The following is a 20,774-nucleotide window of genomic DNA, read 5'->3' as shown; positions in this document are numbered from 1 at the left end:
AAAGATTGATTGATTGATTGATAATAATAAATGACACACAGACTCTTGGTTAAGAATAATGTTTATTATCAGTTGCAACAGGCAAGTCTTTCGAATGCCTTGCACACTGCAGACGCAGGCATCGCTACCTTCTCTCTTGCAGATATCTCTGACATCTTGGAGAAATTGTGTAAACTTAAGCAACATTCACGAGCAGGTATTTTCAGATAACATCCATTCCGTGATCAGCAAATACCTCCATATAACACAAGCAGATGCTTATAGCAATGGACAATTATACAGAAAAACAAACCCACCATCATAAATCCATCAGCACAGTTTCTTTTTAAAACATACAAAATGCAGATTACAAGCTTCCATCTACAATGCATTTACAAAATACTCAGCTGGAAAAAAAAAACAAAGTTTATTGCAGGGTTATTGCAGTAATCTGGGACATTTCAGCCTGGAATGTCCTTAGTACAGTAGAATATTCTGTGTATTGAGCATATCTAGACAGAGCCCTGAACAGTTCAAGGTCAGTTTTAAACCAGTGTTTTTTGTTTTTTTTAAAGAATCAGACTTGATGACATGTTCTGGCATGGAGTTCCACAGTAGGAGCACATAGGATCGTTATTGTTCTTCCAGCAATAGAGCAAGCAAGGAGCAGCAGTGGGTGTGCAGGGAGCCACGGTATAAACACAGCCCTGAATCCTCCAGAGCTTTGTGGGGCACAAGCAGCATTTAAAATACGTTTCCTTCAATCTCCTCACAAAGATCTGCACAGTGGCTGCTAAAATTGGAAGATGTTTGGCTTTGAAACACACTTGTGAAGTCCCGGTACTGTATTTGCTTGTTTCATGCATTTCTTGGGCTTTTGAATATATTTTATTAAATGCACCATGTTGAGTTTGCATGCGTTTGACAGTCAGATGCACTAAGTTAGTTTGTGGCCAGTGGTAGTTTGGGAAGTATCTGTGCAGTGTGGCCATTCTTTCACATTCATTAACCCCCCACCCCCCGCCCCAGTTCCAATGTGTTTGTATTGAATCCTCTAGCAAACTGCTTCGATGAACTGGTCGTTCCAGCTTTTGAAAATGAGCACTCGGCACATGAAACAACGCGCTGTGCTACTGACATCACATCTACTGCTGAGATGCCTTCTGTAGCGGCAGCCTCAAGTATAAAGCTAAGTAACAGGGTTGCAAAGGCTGCCTGTAACCCGCTGGGTCAAGGCACGGTTTCCAGCGCGCATGGCTGACGAGACGTCCATTGCAAAGCCGCTTCAGTCCCCGTCCTTGATTTCCTGGAGCATATTAATCAGGTTCTCCACCCCGAAAATGTAGCCGCGATCGGGTCCCTCGTACGCGGTGTGGTTGGGTGTGGCGCCCCTGTAGGAGGTGTGAGCGAAATCTATCATGCGGACGTCGACTCTGGGCGGGGCGCTGACGGGGTGCCGGCCCAGGCTGTGCTTCTTGCCCTCGTAAATGAGGAGCAGCGAGCTGGAGTAGAAGCGGTAGGAGCCCTGGCGCTCGATGACTGCCCGCAGGGCACTGAGCCTCTGCAGCACCGGCTGGAGGAGCTCCCTCTTCAGCTGGTGCCCGTCGTGCAGGTACTGGTACAGGGCCTGTCGGAAGCCCTCTGCCGTCAGCGTCCGCCCGTCGTACTTGTTCCTGCACAGGAAATGGCCGGTGGTCGCCTGGTAGACCTGAGGAAGACAACTGCTTAAGGTCAGACACAATAGCTTTAGCATGTCACTAAGTGCTTTGTGATGGTAGTCCACTATGAAAGGTGCTACATAAGGAATTAAAATGCACCTCATTGCAAAAAGAAACTTATGGGGGCAAGTTTACCCCCATCGTCTTCATATAAAAAAAATGTGCATCCATAAATATATATGTTGCCTATATGAATTTGTTTTTAGTGACTGTGCAGAAGCCTTTTAGAAAGGAGATGCTCCCCTTGCTTGATGCTCTCCTCAGAGGGGTATCTGCACTCTACCTGCATGCCCCCCAGCCTCAGGCCCAGAGAGGAGGATGTGCTCTGCTCACACTTCTTCATGTGGCGCCTCTTCTTCTCCTCTGAGGCGTCCTCCCCGTGCTGCCTCGTGCCCATCTTCAGGTCCAGGATGCAGGGCAGCTGGAACGGGGACGCCACGTTCTCCAGCAGCAGGAACCCTGAGGCTGTGGTCAAGGAATACGGCAACGCTGCAGCGCCCTCTAGTGGAGCGACACAGAATGGGTCTCACCCACAAATCAACACCAGGGGCTGGTTTCACAAAGCAGGGGCTGGTTTCACAAGGTAGTCCTAGGTAGCAGTCTGCTAAATCCAGTTCACTTCCATTAAATAATAATAATAATAATAATAATAATAATAATAATAATAATAATAATAATAATAACACATGTATCTTTTAATCATATAGACTTGTACTTTTTGAAATAAGAATGCAAGCTAGCAGTCTGATAAGTGCAAGTGGTGCTTTGTGAAACTGGCCCCTGACTGCTAATGGTGCTAATGCTAAAATGCATGAAATAAATAACCCGTTGGAGTGTGTGTGTGTGTTAATTTACCAAGAAATTGTTTCAAGCTGCTAGTTCTGTAACTAAGATCAGCAGCTGTAACTCAATTCTTAATCAATGAGATTCCAAATTTCCACTCATGCTCCACCTTAAAAAAAAAAGAAGTTATGGGTAGTGTAAATCCAGTAAACCAGTGCGGGGCGTTTTTAAAAGCACCTGAAAATCCAGTAAGAAACTCCATAACTGCGCTGCGCTAGCGGCAGGGCTCAGGATACTGTAGGGCTCGTTGTCTTTGCTGTCGGAGGACATGCGCATGAGCTGGGCGCGGTGGCATTGCAGCCCCCAGGGGTTGTGGCTGCTCCTCTCTGGAGTGGCACTCTCATTCCCGTTGGGATCCTTCATGTGGAAGGAGGCGTCCCGCTTCCCCTTCCCCGTCCCCGTCCCGCACACACTGCTTCTGCTGGGAACAACACGGCAACACCCACAGATACTGCCGGTGAATTCATGGCAACGCACACTGGCAAGCTTACTGGCAAACAGAAAGATGGGCCTCACTCTTTACCTGGAGCAGAAAGACAGGGCCAATGTACAACTGTACTACATCCTTTTGAACATGTTATGAATGGACTGTTATAGTGTCATATATACAGTGATCACTACATGGTAGTATATATTATTTTGGATCGCCTCTTAATGTGGTTCCTCTTAACAGAGTCTTAGTAGTGTCCTGCATCTGTACTCAGCTCAGTATTGGAATTCTCTCAGCTGGAAAGCCCATTCTAACCATGTTATCATTTGTTTATTTTAAGGAATTAAAACTCCATCCACATTCTAAACTAAGTCATTATGCCTTAAATGCCTGGTGTAGAATTTGCCTCCTGGTCATAAAAAAAGTACCTGTCATTGCAGGTTCTGTCCAGCAGGAGTCCCTCTCTGGCTGGTTTGTGCTCTGCTGCACAGGGGGTCTTGGCTCTCTGTTGTGTCCTCTTTGTTGCCATGGGAGACTCCTGGGCTGGGCTCTCATTGTCATTCTGAGGGCAGGCGACCAGGCTGATGTGCCCGCTGCTGTCCTTCTCCACATAAACAGAGATGAGTCCTGAAGGCAGAACGAAACATCCATTCCTTAGCGGGTTGTTTTATACTCCCCCCTCCCGTCCTACAGTACAGTCCCACGGCTACCTGTCTAAGCCTGGCTCTCAGTTACAATTTCCTGCGATCGTTTCTCCTGTAAAAGCTATTTCACGGCAGAGCTGACCCAAGCTCTGACCTCGTTCAAGGCTTCATAACTTGATCGTAATGCGTTAAAACTATACTGGGTCAAGATCAGATATGTGAAGTCGGTTTAAAAAAAATAAAAATACAACCAAACAGATGAAACAGCTGTCTGCAGAAGGGATTGGGGCTCGGAATTTAGATTTACTCTGCCAACAGTGTCAAAAACTGGACAGGATGTCAAAAGCTTTGAGCTCCAATGAGACTGCTATCAGAATCACAGGGATCTGGAATGAGCCCAGAGCCATCGCTGTCACATTCTGAAGAGCCTCCTAATAAAATATATTTATCGCTGAGATGCTAGAAGCAGAGAGAGGATTGTTTACCAGCGTGATGCTGTCATATAAAGTACATTGCGTGATGCTTTCAGACAGCAATATTGACCATTCGCTTAGCAACAAGTAACTCCAGCCAAGTTCACAAAATATCTGATCCTCTAGCCCTCTTTATAATATATATCTGATCTGCCACAATGGGAGGAGGCTGCCATTGGTAGAATGGGACCGCAGTGGGAACTTTGACAAACCAATGGCATCACAATGGAAAAACCAAACCCCAGTGAAGTGAATTCATTGCAGTACAGTGTTACTATGTCTGTACCAGCTCCAACGTGCAAGATGTATTCCAGGTATCCTTTCTGTAGCCACAGCGCTGGCAATGCTGTGGTCTGCTAAGGACTCTGCTTGGAAATGTGTTGCACTGCACACTTTCTTCAGGTTTGTATGTAAGTCCGTTTGCCTCTGGTTGCGCTCCTCTCATTGTATTTGCGTGCACACTGAAGAAGGTGCCAGCCCAAACCTTGGTCTGCTTGGTCCATTATCAGTGATCGCGTGAGGAGTGGGGGGCCATGGCAGGAGGGAAACTGGGTCATATTTAATGATTAACGGGAAATGAAATCTGAGCCCTGTGGCTCCTAAGAAGCATGTAAGTGACACCCTGTTCAACTGTCAGTTCCCAGTTCTGTGCCCCAGTCTGAACCGAGGTGACAATATTAGACTTTGACCCTACCATGTGCAGAAACACTGCATGTTGCATTTAACAAAATACAAAAATAATGGATTAAATGGAGGGCAATATCCATATTCTAAACCTCTTAGTACCACTGCCAATAGTATCACTGGCCCTCTTTTCAGCTGAAGATCTTTTTGCTTTCATACTGCAATTTGGAACATGCAGATTTTTCAAAGAAAGTTGCTGCTGCTTCCTGGTACCCAAGCAGTCCAATGGTCTTGCAGTACTCAGACCATGTGACTGCAGCACTGATTCCAGGATGCAGTAGTTTGTCTAAAGCGCTGAACCGTTAGGAAATGTCCTGGATTTAAAAAAGTGAAGAACCAAGTAATTATGTAAGTAAAGCTACTGTAATGAGAGGTCAGAAAGTTCATTTAATACATTCTAGTGTTAACACATCGGTTAGCACTCGTTTAAATGAACCGCAAATTCCATGCTTTGCTGTTCCGATCCAGCAAACCAGCACAGCTTTACTTTGTGTTTTCTCTCTGTCCTGACGTTGCTTTATTATTGTGTTCTATTAAATGTATCTTCTCTTCTTTCTCCGTATCTCATGAAACACACGCCTGTTTTGTTTTTCTCTGCCTTTGCTACCTTTTTCAATCCCACCTGTCCACTGATTGAAATGGCATCATTTGCGTCATTAACATAGAGGTTTCTCATTTAAATATTGAATAGTTATTCCAGCCAGGTCCTAAATTAGTTAATTGCCTCTTAGCAGCTTCAATTAACTACATTAGAACCTGTGTGGAGTAAAAACCTGGACTGGATTGGATCTCGAGGGCCAGAGTTGAGTACCACTGCCACAGAGACTAGCTGCTGCGTACAAAATGATCTCGCAAAAGTCTACCAGAAGCCATAATAGTAGTACAGTATTTCATGTTAGATTTCGAAATGTGACATTTTTCAATTTTTGTTAGTTTTTCATTAAGTATATGGAAAACTACAAAGTGGTATGGAATTCAGTATGGTAACGTAACATTATTCAGCAGGTTTCATTCGACTTTATGAAGCAAAATGAGTTAATTCTATATAGAGGGTGACGCAAAACCTTTGGCCAGAACTCCAACTGGATCGCACATCAAGCTATTCCAGCTTTCAGGTGGAGTGTAACTATGTGTCTACCCCTATAAAAGCATACCATTGTACATGTAATAAAGCATAGTGAAAGCATGGTGAGCATGGGTAAGCATTGTAAAGCTTAGAGAAATATGGTAAAGCATATTTAAAAACTGGGCAAACCATCATAGACAATGGTCACTGCATTGTGGGAGAAGCATGAGGTAAGCGGGCTTCTCCAGGTGTAATTAGTGACTGCCAAGCCCGGGCATTGGTTTAACACACAGAAGTGTCAGTGTGCTGTATGCTGAGTTTTCAGTCACAGTGCCAGTTCTGTTCACTGGTTAGGCTGGGATATAGACTGGCAGGAGTCTCCTGAACTGTACCGCAGTCCTCTCAGGGGGTGTGTTTTATGAAAGCCACACTACCTCTAGTACATGTGTCACAGCGGCATCACAGTGATAAGGGGCTGTACTGAAACCAGTTCGGTGCTGTGGTCTAAAGAGCTTTTCTTTTGCTTTGATTGTCTAAAAGGGTAAAGTTTTCCCTTGCCCAGTAATACCGAGGGAGGGAGGGGGATTTGTAACTGACAGCAACAACAGCTGTGCCCAGTCTCTTTCTGGCCCTACCCTGCGTCTCTCCTGCGACAGTGACCACCCAGGGGCTGCAGTTAAACAGGGACATGAGCAGAGAAAGATTGGGTTTCCTCTACCTAAACAACGTCATCAATAATCCAGCCTCAGCGCCAGGCCTGCATTCCTGTTAGTATTTCAGGGGAAACTCGACACGCTCCCTCTCACAAGGCCTGAACGGGAGGCTTTCCTTTGGCCAGGGAAACGCAGGGCTGAGCCACAGGGAACAAGAACTGCACTTTCCCTTCTACGTGTCTTTCAGAGGGCAACTCATCGTTCCCATCATTCTCTAATAAAAAGCCATTTCAAGGGTTACTATCAGTTTGGCATTGGCTTCAGTACAAAGTGCTTCACATGTGGAAAATGCTGACTGTGCCTTTAAAACAAACAAAACAAATAAATAAATACATCAATAAATAAATGGCAAGGAAATAAAAGGGGGGCTTTATTAACCCTTTGTTGTCTGTGGTGTGTTCTCTGGCCAGTTTACAAGAGCGCTGTGTTAGCATCTCCGGGCTGTATGTGCTCCATGTGCTCCATTGTATGTGCTCCATTGTGATGTCATTGCTGGGGATTCTGTAGCCTGTTGGGTATCTCTGCCTGGCACAATTAAAAGTCATTTCAAAGCAGCAGCTGGCATGTGAGGCGGGGGACGCATTGCAAGTCCTTCTAGTAATCTAATGAGTATCTAACGAGGGTCTAATGAGGATCTAATAAAGATCTAATGAGGATCTGACAAGGATGTAGCTGGACTGTATGTCAGGTTCCAAAGGGCCGGTTTGAAATGTATTTTGACCATTGAAGTATGCAACAGTATTCTAATCACTGCAACTGGAGATCCCAAGCAAGGGCCAGGCAAAATAAACATGACCGCACGGGTCAGCAAAATCACAATGGTCTCAGCGTTACTGTGACAGAGAGCGAGTGAAGCCAAGTCATAAATCCCAACCTGTGAGGGCGCCGTATAACAGGAAAAGTGTGCCCCGGACTGGATGGGTTGCCAATTAATTCCAGGGAAAGTCGCAAGCCGGACATCCAGAAAGGGGGCGGAGTCACAACACCAGAAGTCATCGCCTTAATGCGGTAGGCGATGTGGTAATCGCGGATTGGAGGAAAAGCGATTGCACTCGCTACCGAAGGGGGCGTGACTGAGGGGATGTGGCGAAGCGATCTGTTCCTTTGTTATGGTTGCAAAAGGACCTGTAAAGTGAAAAACTAACCGCGAGCGTTCCGTGTTGTTTTGTCTGTCTATTAAATTGTCACGTTTGTCATTTATAGACGGCTAATATATCCGGGAGCTGACGCTAAAAGCCAGCACCAAACCCCGGACTACACTGCACTACTGTTGTCATCGTTACATTGTATTGCCAGTCTTATTACTTAAAGCAATAAGAAAGCTTCTTTTCACCGTGGAACTGCATTGGGTCGTTATTCTGCTGCACTGCATCAGCACTACACTTCAGATTTACTGTCATCTGAAGTACAGAGCACAAGGAGGTTAAGTGACTTGCTCAGGGTGACACACAGAGAGTCAGTGGCTGAGCCAGGATTTGAACCAGGAACCTCCTGGTATCAAGCCCTTTTCTTTAACTGCTGGACCATCAAGATCTAATCAGTGTTATGAAGATTGTTGCAACACCTGGCTGCACCCTGTCCTACCTCTGTACTGGGGGGTGAAGGGCTTCATGTCAGCTGGCAGCGACTCGTAGAAGACCTGCTCTTGGGAGAAGAGGGGCTTGCAGAGGGTGGTCTCGTCGTAGTGCAGCATCGATGTGTGGCCCCCCACCTGGTGAGCGAAGGGCTCCAGTCGAACCCGGGTCCTGGTCTCGCCCAGCTCCGCTCCCTCCAGCAGAACCATGCCTGCTGCGCTCTCCGTGTCTGGTCAGCCGGTCTGTCTGCGGACCACTGTCCGGGAGCTGACTGGGACCAGCAGAGTCACACACTGAAACACACAATGCTGGAGTGAGAGCCCTGATCCTCATAGGAACATAAGGAAATGTACAAGCGAGAGGAGACCGTCCGCTCCATAATTGCACTGTGCAGGCCTGTGTTGTTGTACCATCCTTTTCTTTGTATCTTTGCTTCCTGGTTCTTTAAAAACCATGCAATACCATGACCTTTCAACTCTGTTGTCTCCACTTGATTCATGGTATAATTTATTTTTTCATGATGTTTGCGTTGTGTTCATCCAACATGCGGCTGATTCATTTTAAACGCTATATTATGCTGCAGAACAGGTAGAGCGAATAGTCACATAGTCACGTTTTTCTGGAAGAAGGAAATCAAAGCCCATGCCTAAATACAGTGCTGGGCCGGTTCCTGGTACCTGATTGATCTCAAAATTTTGTCGGGTCTTAAAAGATCCCAACGATTCAGCATCAACAGCATGGCTAGATAACCCCTTCCACACCCTTGCCCCCTTTCTAAAACCATGGTCTGCAGAAGGATGTTCGGGAATAACCGTGAGCAAAATCCCAATTGTCGTGGCATTACTGTCACGTGAATATTGCCCTTGTGTGTTACAAGTAGAGTTTCCATCTAACTGTAGGTTTGAACATGATTAAACTCCCTTCAAACAACAGAAAATGACAAAACATCGACAAACAGGGCGCTCTAATCCTGGACTGAGCTGAGATCTAATCAGACTTATCAAGATTGTTCCACCCGGAAAGTAGTTTTCTGGCTGTATATATCTCTGCGGATAATCGAGTGACGCAGACAGAAGTGTGTTTCCACTGTGAGGTCAGTCAGAGCTCTTACACCATACTTATTTATAGTCCCGGTTTATTCAGGTACGGTTGGCAGTCGTGACTCCCAGACTCATGGGATTCATCCGATATGAAACGAGCTCAGACATTCCTCAAGAATCAACAAGAACAGAATGGCATGTTCTCTTCAGAGCACGGGGCAAGCAGTGCCACGGAAACTGTTTTTAGATTTTTAATATTTTTATTTTGACAGCGTTTGCCGATCGTTCGGAACGCTTCCGAGTTCCGTCGCTCTGGTGTCTGTATTTCAAGACGCATGTCTCTGTTTCTCAGTCTAACCGGCTGCCATTCTGTTTGCAGCCCTGCTGTATTACCATCTCCTATACCAGGTATAGCCTGCAACATGTGCATTCTATACAAATCTCTCTAGTGTTAGTACAAAAAGGATCATAATAAAAATAAGATAATTACCTTACTATGTGTTTCAAGGTTTCCCTTTAGTGTCTTGGCGCTTCCTGACGGATCACAGATGTCCTTTGAAGGGATGCCTCTGCAGTCCAATGCTCGGATGTTAGCTCTCTCAAGAACAGCTTCCTCACTGCAGTCTGTGCTCCCTCTACTAATCCCGGGAGGTAAGGAGGGGCTAATGTGCTGGCCATGACCATCTTGGCAAAGGACACATGACACCAGGGGTGGGAGTTCTGGCTGATTCATGCAGTCAGAATTTGTCTTGAGTATCACTGTAATATCTGAGGGGTTCTGTACCAATTACACACAGACTGGACGTCCCTCCTTGCCGTTCAGTGAGGGACACACAGAATACTGCAAGGATCACCTCTATATCCTCTGCTGTGTTCTTTTGGAACACAAAACCCAAATTCCTAAAGTAATGTGTCTTGGCCTGGGTGACAAAAGTGTGTTGAGGCCAGAACATGAAATTCAAGACACCCTGTTAGTGCTCTTCAGGAACCTCGAACCTTTCGCCTCCCTTGAAAGCTCAATCCGTACCTCTGACCTGCGGGGGATTTGTTATTAAAACGTCTGAAATGGTTCAACCTACGTCAGCCAGAACCACTGACATGTGTCCCCCCTTTCCCGCTGGCATTTACTGTTTTTTGCTTGTCATTCATTGGGAGGGGCATCCCGTAATCTCTGTAGAGAAAAGGACTATGAAGAAAATGTCAATAGAAGGTTACAGTGGGGGCTGAGAATTTGTTTACAAAGCTTCGGATTACAAAAGGGTCCAGTCGGAGTACACAGCCCATTACCGTCAGAAATAGAGACGGAGGGGGTGTACCACACCAATGTGTACCAGGAGCCCGAACACAGGAGATGCACCTTCAAAGGGCAGGGTGCAAGAGAGCTGCATCAACACTCACTCCAATATCATTCAATACTGAACCAACAGTGACCCCAAGTGGCCCCTTTGCATGGCTAGCTGCTCTACGACTGGAACACGTGACATCACAATGCTACACTGGAACCTCCAATGCAAGGCTGTGCAGGAGTCCTTATTCACAAAGAAGGACAACGAGACATGTGGAAAGTTTTTATTTTCAAATATCTCTTTATTAGCTTCATTTCACAATGTCATCAAATCTCTGAAACCTCTCTGCACTACATGCAGATGCTTTTTTAAAATGTATTTACATTTTTTTTTTTTTTAAAGGGAATATTGTTAAAAGCGGTTTGATTGTAATGCTTTGAAAAGTATACTAAAGCAAATTTGATTCCAGATGCTTTGAGTTTGAATTCCTCCGTATTTTTTCTTGTTTAAAACATGTATGCATTTTATTTAAAATCAAGAAATAATATCTACCACTGGGGCAATTACATTTTTATTTTTGTTATTTAAAACTTTGTATTTATTGAATATTTCTTTTCACTGCTTTCCCTTAATTTAGCAGTGGAACCTCCCAAATGTACGTTATTCTCTCTGAAGAGTCTCTGTGTGTAATGCTATCAAGCCGACTCCCTGTGTTGTTTACAGTGCATGGGTACAGGTTTGGAAGCAAGGCTCCTATTGCATAGCTGTCTCACCCACTCCAGGTCCACAGTGTAGGTAACACACACAGGTGCGTCTTATCAAGCTCATAGTAAAACCAGGATTGGATCAAACTGCTAAGCAACGGAAGCCGTATTTCCATTCCTGGAGTAGATGCACTTTTTGTCATAACAAAATATGTCTGTATTTGGCCGACATGAATTGCGCATACGCAGATACAATGCAAGTACAGCACTCAGCACACACCATGTTAGTACAATATAACTTTTGTTCTGTTTGCAGTCATTTTTTGAACAAGGAGAAAAACGTTTTAACATTATCCTGATGCTCAAGAAACAACCAGTGTTTAGGCTGAAGCAGTTACGTTAGTGTTCCTGGATATTTCTTACTAGGATATTTACAAAAGAAAAACAGAGGCAACTTTGCAGTGGTGGACACACAATGAAAACGACATCCACGGTGCAATGTGGTTTAACCCCCACCCCCTAACAAGTCATACAACCCCAAAACTTTAAAGACATGCAAAAGGGAACTATTTGGAAATTGGGAATAAGAAGTCCTAATCACAGGCACAACGTTGCAACATTAAATGAGGATGTGCAACAGTGTAATAGTTAAGGTTAAAATCATTCTAACAGAACACACAGACTAAAGTCAACATCTGATCCAGTATGCACATTAAAACATCTTTAAACTGTCTGATCTAAAGAAAACAATTGATACAAACTATTTTAAAAGTAGTGCAAATGTGCACTGGAGTGAAAGGGTAGCACAGCCTCCTGCTAAATCTGCTCTGACCTGATCACTCCCCATCAGTCTCACCTGAGTCTGCAGTCTGCACCTATAGGGGGAGGGAGAGTCTACTGAAGAGGGGCACGATTACTCAAACTCCTGGCTCTGGATCATTTCAATAATACAGTCAACTGAGGGAAGTGCTAAAACCCAGGACTGGGTGCAGGGCTACTGGAGTTTCTAGCCCTGGAATGAATTGTGCATTTAGGATCTCGTTAGAAAGGAAAACATGGTCCAGCCTTGTCTCTGAACCAGTGCTGCAAAGGGGACTGTGCTAGTCTAAGACAGACTCTGATCAGGTCACTCTCCACAGACCCAGGAAAGCACAGGAGCCTCCCTGACAGAGCTCCCAGTGCAGTAATGATCCTCACCTCAGCTCAATTGCAAGACTCAATTAGAACAACAACAACAACAACAATAATAATAATAATTACAAATTGTATTGAACAGATTCTTCTTGCACAGTACCGCAGAAAGCAATGTATTTTGGAGGAACACCCTGTATAAAAGTCCTGTGTCCAGCTGGGGTGGGGGTGTGTCCAGGCCCCCTAGCTGGAGTCGGACAGCTCCACGGGCTGGGTCCAGCGCCACACCAGGAAATCCTCCCCGGCGATGCGGTGCGTCTCTGTGCGGATACGAGACTCGTTCGAGGACAGGAACTCCACAGCCCGGTCCCAAATCCGCCTCATGCGCCTCCTGGATCACACAACAAGAGAGCTCTAATGGAAACACGCCTTTCTGTGGAAGTGTGTCTAGAGCCGTGGATCCCAATCCTGTCCCTCGAAATCCACTCCACATATTTATTCCAGCCAGGAAATGAATTAGTTAACTGACTCTTATCTGGCTCAAGTACCTAGTTGGAATAATATAGTTATTTCCTAACGTAGCTTTAAAACCAAGACCGCAATGGTCTTTTAATTGTGATGCACTGATTTTGCAATAGAAATTACGCTTTGATCCATTTATTCAAAGGACACCTGACCTTCATGCAGCAGTAGAGTTTTGAAAGTATTCATCTTGTAGGAGCTTGCTGATGCGTTTGGCGTGCAATCAGCTTCCACGCGACACGGAATACGAGTTGTAATGACAGAGCAGGTCCAGTGTTTGGCAGCCTTTGCTCTGATTCTGTGACTGAGCGTTTGTGTTATGCAGGAGTTACTTGCCTGTTCTGTGGTGGGATGAGGGAGTCCCGCACGTGAGGGATGGGTACATAGGGAATGGGCTCCAGACCCTGATCCCAGTCTTTATAGTGATCCCGGACCTCCCCTGCAGACAGACAGAGACACAGAAGCGCAGCTCTCATTCAAGGAATACACCGTGCGCCACGTTTACAAGATTTACAAGACATGTACCCTTGAATAACGTGCCCACCCCTGAGCACCCCCCTACCTATGATCCTCTTCACCAGCTCGTACATGGCCTGCTCCTCCTCCTGCAGCCTCCTCCAGCGGAAGCGCAGCAGGATCAGGACTCCCCACAGCACCCCTAGAGCTGCCAGACACAGGGGCACAGCAGTTACTGGACTGTATTACAATGCACTGGAAAGCAGCGCTGTGTTGCAGTTTAAGACCGTATACAATTCCATATGCATTCCAGAGTCCTTCCGCACATGTTTTGCAGATATCGCTCTCATGACAGGACCTCTGTACATTCCACATGAACGTTAAAAAAAGTCTATTCCTAAACAGGAATTTACCCCAGCCCCTTAGCAGAGGTTCATCTACGACTGTAAATTGTTCAGTTCTTTATTAAACACTGAAGCATGATGCTCACCAAGGACGAATATGAACATCCTGCTCATAACGGTGAAGACAGCCCTGCTGAAGCGGCACACGAGTCCCATCTGGGGCTGACTGGACTCCAGGCACCGCACTGTCCCGGGGGCATGGCCTGGCTCCACCACCCTGCACATAGAGGCACAGTTCAGCATCACTCCCACACTGCAGCACTGCCCTCGCTCAATCTCTGCTATGTGTTGTTATACTGAAGACAGAGGCTAAAGTAATCAAATATTTAATAATAAAAATAAAAAAATAGAATGGATTTTCTCTCTTCTTTTGTATCTTATGTGTGTGCTGTTTTGTTTGGTCATGTAAGAAATGCTTTTATTTACAGTCTTGAGATTACAGATGAAAGGTCCACACTGGCAGTCTGCCACCAGTGGAATCTCAAAGGTAGGTTCTGGGAATGGCATCAGCCTTGCACTACCTGACGCTACCTTAGGGAAGGTGCAGAACTCACCGGATGCCCAGGTCTCGCCTGCTCTGAATGATCATCTGAAGAGCTGCTTCAAAGCGGTCCGTATAGCCCCTGTTTAAAATCTAACAGAGTCAAGAACATGGCTTTAATTCAGGTGCATGTTTGCACAAGCAACTAAACACAACAAGAACACCACAGTGCCCTTATCAAAAACGTGCTGAAAACCAGAACAAACCACGTCTGCTATCAGAAGTCATAGAGCACACCATTTTAGATTTAAAAAAAAAAAAAAAGTTTACACCACTCAAGATTAAACACACAGAGGATAGGAAAAAACGACTCACGGCTAAATAACTTTTGGCATCATCAACATAAACACATTTACTCTTGAGTTCTGATGGATTCCCACACTCAAAGTCACCTGGAAAGAAAATAATAATATAATGTACTATCATTAATAACAACAACAACGTTAACAATATAGCTTTCAATAACAATAACATAATCACAACCAACTGACACTCCCCTCACGGGGAGAACTCTAAAAACATGACATTTCAGAAGAATGTATTTGTTTGTTTGCATTCTGGCTCTGGGGTCCAGTATACACACTCTGTTGTAGATTACAAAGTTCTCTCCAGTATACAGCACATGACCATGTCACTGCACTGTTGCTCTTTCAGTCCACTCCAAACCAGGGCTATGTTTCCAACTGGAAACACGTTGGGTCAATGAAACAATTACAGCTGTTTGCCACAAGGCTTGGGACTGCTCAGTGCAATACTGAGGACAAGGTCCTGGACTGGGGAGAACTGAACGAGCCCCGAGTGGGTACCACTCTTAAATCCCATGGCAGTGGTAGGTTCCCAAGGGTAGACAGCCCTGTACCCACCTGCCACCTTGGCGAGGAAGCTGTACAGCTCAGACAGCAGCTGCATGTGCACCTTGTGTTCCTCAGCTCTGCAGTACTGGAGGGAGAGAGAACAGGGGGGGTTACAAGACAAGCTGGACAAAGGGTGCATTGTCCTGTCACCTGTGCTCCCATTTTACCAATAAAACAAAACAAAAAACATATGATCATTAGAATCATAGTAAGAACTCGCCGCAGGTATGCATGAGCAGGGACTGTTCTGAGTTGCTTCTTTTAACTATTTCCTCTCAACACTGCAGAGTGCTCTAGTAGTATAGGAAAGAGAACTCCACTCTCAACACTGCAGAGTGCTCTAGTAGTACAGGAAAGAGAACTCCACTCTCAACACTGCAGAGCGCTCTAGTAGTATAGGAAAGAGAACTCCACTCTCAACACTGCAGAGCGCTCTAGTAGTATAGGAAAGAGAACTCCACTCTCCACACTGCAGAGCGCTCTAGTAGTATAGGAAAGAGAACTCCACTCTCAACACTGCAGAGTGCTCTAGTAGTATAGGAAAGAGAACTCCACTCTCAACACTGCAGAGCGCTCTAGTAGTATAGGAAAGAGAACTCCACTCTCCACACTGCAGAGCGCTCTAGTAGTATAGGAAAGAGAACTCCACTCTCAACACTGCAGAGGGCTCTAGTAGTATAGGAAAGAGATCTCCACTCAACACTGCAGAGCGCTCTAGTAGTATAGGAAAGAGAACTCCACTCAACACTGCAGAGCAGCAAAGTATGTAGAATGAAATCTCTGCATATTTGGTATTATTATCAGAGTTGTAATGACTCGAGTCAATGACTCGACTTGACTCGAGTCCGTGAAAGCAAAGACTTGACTCGACTCCCTGCTCAAAAGATGTGACTCGACTCACGCAAAAAAGTCTCCATCTGACTCCAGTCATTGTCTTTATGATTTACTCAATAACATACTTATTTCATTTTCAATACATGCAGCCCCTCTCAAACACACACAATCATCTTGTCATTTTGCACATAAACAGGTTCCTGCTATGGTTGTTAAGACCATTGCTAAGGAAATAGAAAACTCCTTTCTAGCCTATAGCGCCATTCTGTGATCATAACGTCACAAGCAGCAGGGAGCCCCGGAATCAAAATGTGTAGGCGGGAAGCAAAGACAGATTTCTGATCACTGATCACAGAACATTCAGAGGAAAATAGCGATTTCTGAGTTTTGTCACAGACACAAAAAAAACAAAACAACAACATGGAGAGTACAAAGTACATGTGGTGGTGGAGTTCGCTTTTAATAATTATACAGTCGACCGGGAGAGAAACAAGCAGGCTGCATCCTGCCAGCACTGTAAAGCGACAATATGAATAAACTGCATTCAAAACATAGCACCGGTAACTGCCACTAATTTATACCGGTAGATTTTTTTTTTTTTTTCAACTGCAAAAATTAGAATCTGAATTAATTAAAAACAATGCAACAGTGGTATTTTTCCAAAATGAGGTAGTCATTATTCGATATTTAAAAAATAAATGAATAATGCCAGGGCAAATTAAACAGCACAGCAGAAAAAGCACTGATTAGGAGTTATTTTTCAGGTTTTGTTAGCACACAAATAAAGGTAATGAATGTATGGAAAACGTTTCTGAGTAAAATGTTGCCTAGTGAAAGCTTGAAAAGTAAATAATTTGGGAAGTATTTGGTGCTCACTAGTCTCTTTTTATTTAATGTATGCATGTATGGTTGTATGTAATTTATCTATTTATTTATGGACACCAGATCTACAAAGTTGGATAGGTGACTCGAGTCTTTACTCCCCAATGACTCGACTCCCAATTTTGGTGACTTGTTACAGCTCTGATTATTATTATTATTATTTTTTTTAGTATAAGCCACTGAAACGGTTTCATTAACTATCCCAGGGTAGTTTCTAAAACTTACTGTGTCGGTTTTCCCCTTGCAGTCCACAGGAAGCATTTTAACTGAGAAGAAGAAGAAAATAATATTCATCAAAAAACGAATTTAACGGCTCACTGTAATGCATGAATCTGCTTACCTGCTGTGTGGTCAAGTGTGCTTAAAGTGACCAGACGACCAGGCGGGACAGTCCCACTTTTGGAACACTTGTCCCAGTGTCCCCAGAACTTTTCTTGGGACGCTCACTTCGTCCCGATCCCTGCCCTCCCCCGTGCATCATCGTGCCAGTAACACAACATTGTATTTTAATGCAGGCTGGTGTGTTACTGTCAGATCGTTGAATGAGCAGCAGCATTCAAAAACGACGGCACAGCGCCGTGCAAATCGTCTGCTGGTTTCTATTCTCAGTGATGCCATCAGCATGTTAAATGGGGATTTGGAAATACAACTCTTTGGAGAAAGTTAAACGGTTTGCCTACCTGGTTTACTATTTTCCATACTTAACTACTTCAGAAGGAAAATCCTGCTTCTGCAACCATAAACATGATTTGTGAAAAGGTGGGGAAGCTTCTGGGTGATGCAGTGGGCTTCATTTATTGCACACAGTCAAAAGATATGTAACACTTCACCATCTTTAATAGTAATATTTAATAGTAGAAAGTGGCTGAAAACAAATGTGCTTGTATCTATTAATCACAGCACAATCCAAGCAGAAACCACAATAGGAAAAAAATATACAGGACAAATACCATGGCATATTAAATAGTAAGAAATTAAATACTGTATTTTGAAAAATGGATTCTCTTAAATAACCATTTAGTATTGAGATATGTAATGTTTTCATACAGGAAGGGCCTGGTTTGCAGATTGGACACTGGAGGATAGCAGAGAGAGAGAGAGAGAGAGAGAGAGAGAGAGAGAGAGAGAGAGAGAGAGAGAGAGAGAGAGAGAGAGAGAGAGAGAGAGAGAGAGAAATGGAAAGTGAAAATCAGAGAGTAGGTTTCTTAGGCAGAAAACGGTCTTGAATTGGTACTGTGTAATGTAATAACTATACTTGTTGTGTAGAAATGAATTTACGAAAGACAACAAGATAATTTATTCTCAAAAAAAGTTTTTGAAAGTAGAGTCCACTGTGAATATCACCAGGAGCCTCCGCCTTCACTTTCAATATGATATCATATCACACATTCCCAAAGTTAAAATAAAAACCTACAGCTTCCCCATAGCTTGGAAGGGATTCACAATATTCCCATACTGTCCCACACTTACAAATCTGGTCACCTAAGTATGCTACAATTTTAAATGTTATGGACAGAAGTACGGTACACTTGCATTGCACGACCGCATACACTTACACTGAAACTAACGTTTATATTACCGCAGGGCATTATTTTAAACTGCACTTACGATTATCTTTCACATCTTCGTTTTGCCCCAGACCCACGGTTTTCACATAGACCAGCCAAATCAGGGCAGCGGACAGAACCAGGGTGCATGTAAACAGAGCCCGAGAGAGCTGGCGATCCAGAAACACGTTCTGCTTCACCGTGCTGTCGCATCGCTTCTGCAAATCCTCCTTCGTGTACGAGGTGAACTGGTTCGCGTGGGCAGCCGGCGGGCCGTAGTGGGAATACGCTTCATAATCGTCGGATTCGTCGCTGTCCTGCTGGTTGAAGCTTGGAGTCCGGTATCGGTGGCTGGGGCTGGCGCTGTTCTCCCGCAGTCTCAGGCTGTCATGCCTGTGGCTGTGTTGGGTTTGATGCTGCGGACTGCTCGCGATGTTGCTGCTGCTGGAGCTCAGTCCATGCTTGTGGGATCTCTGGGTTCTGGCAAACCTCGATTTACTGCAGTTTTCTGACCCGAGCTTCTTGAGTTTGTTGAGGTAAAGCTTCCTGGTACTGTCTGAGATTGGACCCGGACAGAACCCGAAAGATTTCAGCTCCCTCCGAAGTTCCTCATCGTCTAAAGTAGAAGCCATGATTGGAAATCTTAGGCGGAAGTTTCGAGGGGTCAATGTGGGCGCGCAGCGACGCCATGTTGGGGAGGGCAAATTAAAGTGCGGGCCTAGTCGATGAGGTAAGAACAAGAAAATGTTTTTGAAGGAAAGAAGATTTGAAGTTAAAATGATGGGGAAGTTCTCTGAAAGATTTGAGATGAAAAATGGAACTCCTCAAGGAAGTGTTATCAGCCCTTTGCTATTTAATATAATGATAAATGATTTAGCTGAGGATATTTTAGTAGGATCAAAAGTATCTGTAGGTCTGTTTGCTGATGATGGAGTTATTTATAAAAGGAATAAACACATTGAAATAGTTAGGAGGGAATTGCAGGAGGCAATGAATAATTTGGAAAAGTGGTCAAATAAATGGGGCTTTAAAATATCAGTAACAAAAACAGAGGTGCTGTTATTTTCACTAAGAAGAAGAGAGCAGGAGAAGTTAGATTTATTATACCAAGATAAGACTCTTAAAGAGGTGGAGGAATTTAAATACTTGGGAGTGTGGTTTGATAAAAAATTAACTTGGGGAAAACAAATAAATTCTATAATAGATAAATGTAAAAGAAGGATACATATTCTAAGAAGTATTTCAGGGACAAGTTGGGGAGCAAATCAAACTAGTATGATGCTGATATACAGAGGGTTAATTAGTAGTGTAATAGATTATGGAAGTCAGATTCTAGTGGGAACTTGTAAAAGTAAGGTGGGAAAATTGGATAATTTGCAAAGCAATAAGGGTGTGTATAGGAGCTATGAAATCTGCTCCAATAAATGCTATGCAGGTTTTAATAAATGAGATGCCATTGGAACTAAGGAGAAAATGGCTAAGTATAAAATATTGGATAAAGGCTAACTCTGCATTCAGAATTTCCTCCTCGGAAAAGCATGGAAGATAGGTGGATTAATCATTATAAAAAGGAGAGGTGGGAAACAAATGGGGGCATGTTGGGGTATTGGATGCAAAAATGGATAAAGGAATTGGGAATGGAAAATCTGAAGTTGGTAAAGAATGTTAATATAAATGTGTTACGGGATGGTTGATGGAAAAACCAAACTTGTAAAGAATTGAGTGAGCAAGTGAAGAAAGGAGGGGAAAAATGGAACTGAAAAGAAAGAGTCAAGCTTTTGTAGAGGAGAAGAGTATGGAGGCGCTATGCATATATGCAGATCCAAGGATCCAAAAACAGGAAGAGTGGCGATGGCATGTTATATCCCAGAATTAGAGATCTGTAAAATAGCGAGGATATCAGACCATTTATCAGTATATGTTGCAGAAATGGTAGCTATAGGGGGCTCCCGAGTGGCGCATCCAGTAAAGGCTCTCCACGCGGAGTGCAGGATGTGCCCTATAGCCTGGAGATCGCAGGTTCGAATCCAGGCTATGTCACAGCCGACCGTGACCGGGAGTTCCTAGGAGGCGGCTTACAATTGGCTGAGCGCTGCCCGGGTAGGGAGGACTTAGGTCAGCAGGGGAATCCACGGCTCACCGCGCATCAGCGACGCCTGGGGCCGATAGGGCGCCCGTGGTTCTGCAGCGGAGCCGCCAGATCTGTGTTGTCCTCCGGCACTATAGGTCTGGTGGCATCGCTGTGGATCTGCAGTGTGAAAAATGACGGCAGGGGGGTTGCGAGCGGTGAGCCGAGAATACAGATAATAATTGGGCATGCTAAATTGGGGAGAAAACTGGGGTAAAAAAAAATTGGCAACGACTAAATTTTGAAAAAAAAAAATATATATATAAAAAAAAGAAATGGTAGCTATACTATTTGCAATAGTTAAAATAGCTGAAATAAAGC

At 44.3% G+C, this 20,774-nt stretch overlaps 2 protein-coding genes across 5 annotated transcripts; both read right to left on the bottom strand.

Moving 5' to 3' along the window:
- Positions 1-49: 49 nt before the first annotated feature.
- LOC131702776 (inositol hexakisphosphate kinase 3-like) lies at positions 50-9,917 on the bottom strand. Of its 4 annotated transcripts, none has more exons than XM_059004961.1 (6): positions 9,660-9,917; positions 8,135-8,417; positions 3,399-3,597; positions 2,777-2,961; positions 1,981-2,156; positions 50-1,687 (listed from the first exon to the last, which is right to left on the bottom strand). In XM_059004961.1, the coding sequence occupies exons 2-6, from the start codon at positions 8,331-8,333 to the stop codon at positions 1,265-1,267; spliced, it is 1,182 nt and encodes a 393-aa protein (XP_058860944.1). In that variant the 5' UTR covers positions 8,334-8,417; positions 9,660-9,917; the 3' UTR covers positions 50-1,264. The 4 variants fall into 4 exon arrangements, with proteins under 4 accessions (XP_058860944.1, XP_058860943.1, XP_058860945.1 ...); XM_059004960.1 differs by having other exon boundaries at positions 9,655-9,916; XM_059004962.1 differs by having other exon boundaries at positions 2,777-2,958; positions 9,655-9,916.
- An 808-nt stretch (positions 9,918-10,725) lies between these two features.
- On the bottom strand, positions 10,726-19,008 carry LOC117397028 (LEM domain-containing protein 2-like). Its single transcript, XM_033995554.3, has 9 exons — positions 18,387-19,008; positions 17,004-17,044; positions 15,072-15,147; positions 14,524-14,600; positions 14,222-14,301; positions 13,754-13,884; positions 13,370-13,471; positions 13,144-13,246; positions 10,726-12,676 (listed from the first exon to the last, which is right to left on the bottom strand). The coding sequence occupies exons 1-9, from the start codon at positions 18,955-18,957 to the stop codon at positions 12,529-12,531; spliced, it is 1,329 nt and encodes a 442-aa protein (XP_033851445.3). The 5' UTR covers positions 18,958-19,008; the 3' UTR covers positions 10,726-12,528.
- Between the last annotated feature and the right edge of the window lie 1,766 nt (positions 19,009-20,774).

Source organism: Acipenser ruthenus, chromosome 30 (genome assembly GCF_902713425.1).
Source record: "Acipenser ruthenus chromosome 30, fAciRut3.2 maternal haplotype, whole genome shotgun sequence".
Classification (NCBI taxonomy): Eukaryota; Metazoa; Chordata; class Actinopteri; order Acipenseriformes; family Acipenseridae; genus Acipenser; species Acipenser ruthenus.
Note: the sequence above shows the minus strand (reverse complement) of the source record. Positions and strands in the feature narration are given on the sequence as shown.

Excerpts from the sequence above, each read along its gene's own strand:
- LOC131702776 (XM_059004961.1), bottom strand. The coding sequence starts at position 8,333 with ATGGTTCTGCTGGAGGGAGCGGAGCTGGGCGAGACCAGGACCCGGGTT. Across the intron at positions 2,157-2,776 it reads CAAAGACAACGAGCCCTACA|GGTTCCTGCTGCTGGAGAAC; the intron begins GTATCCTGAGCC and ends CCACAGCCTCAG. Across the intron at positions 1,688-1,980 it reads TGAGGCTGGGGGGCATGCAG|GTCTACCAGGCGACCACCGG; the intron begins GTAGAGTGCAGA and ends TGTCTTCCTCAG.
- LOC117397028 (XM_033995554.3), bottom strand. The coding sequence starts at position 18,957 with ATGGCTTCTACTTTAGACGATGAGGAACTTCGGAGGGAGCTGAAATCT. Across the intron at positions 13,885-14,221 it reads AGGCGAGACCTGGGCATCCG|GGTGGTGGAGCCAGGCCATG; the intron begins GTGAGTTCTGCA and ends CTCTATGTGCAG. Across the intron at positions 13,472-13,753 it reads GATGTTCATATTCGTCCTTG|CTCTAGGGGTGCTGTGGGGA; the intron begins GTGAGCATCATG and ends TGTGTCTGGCAG.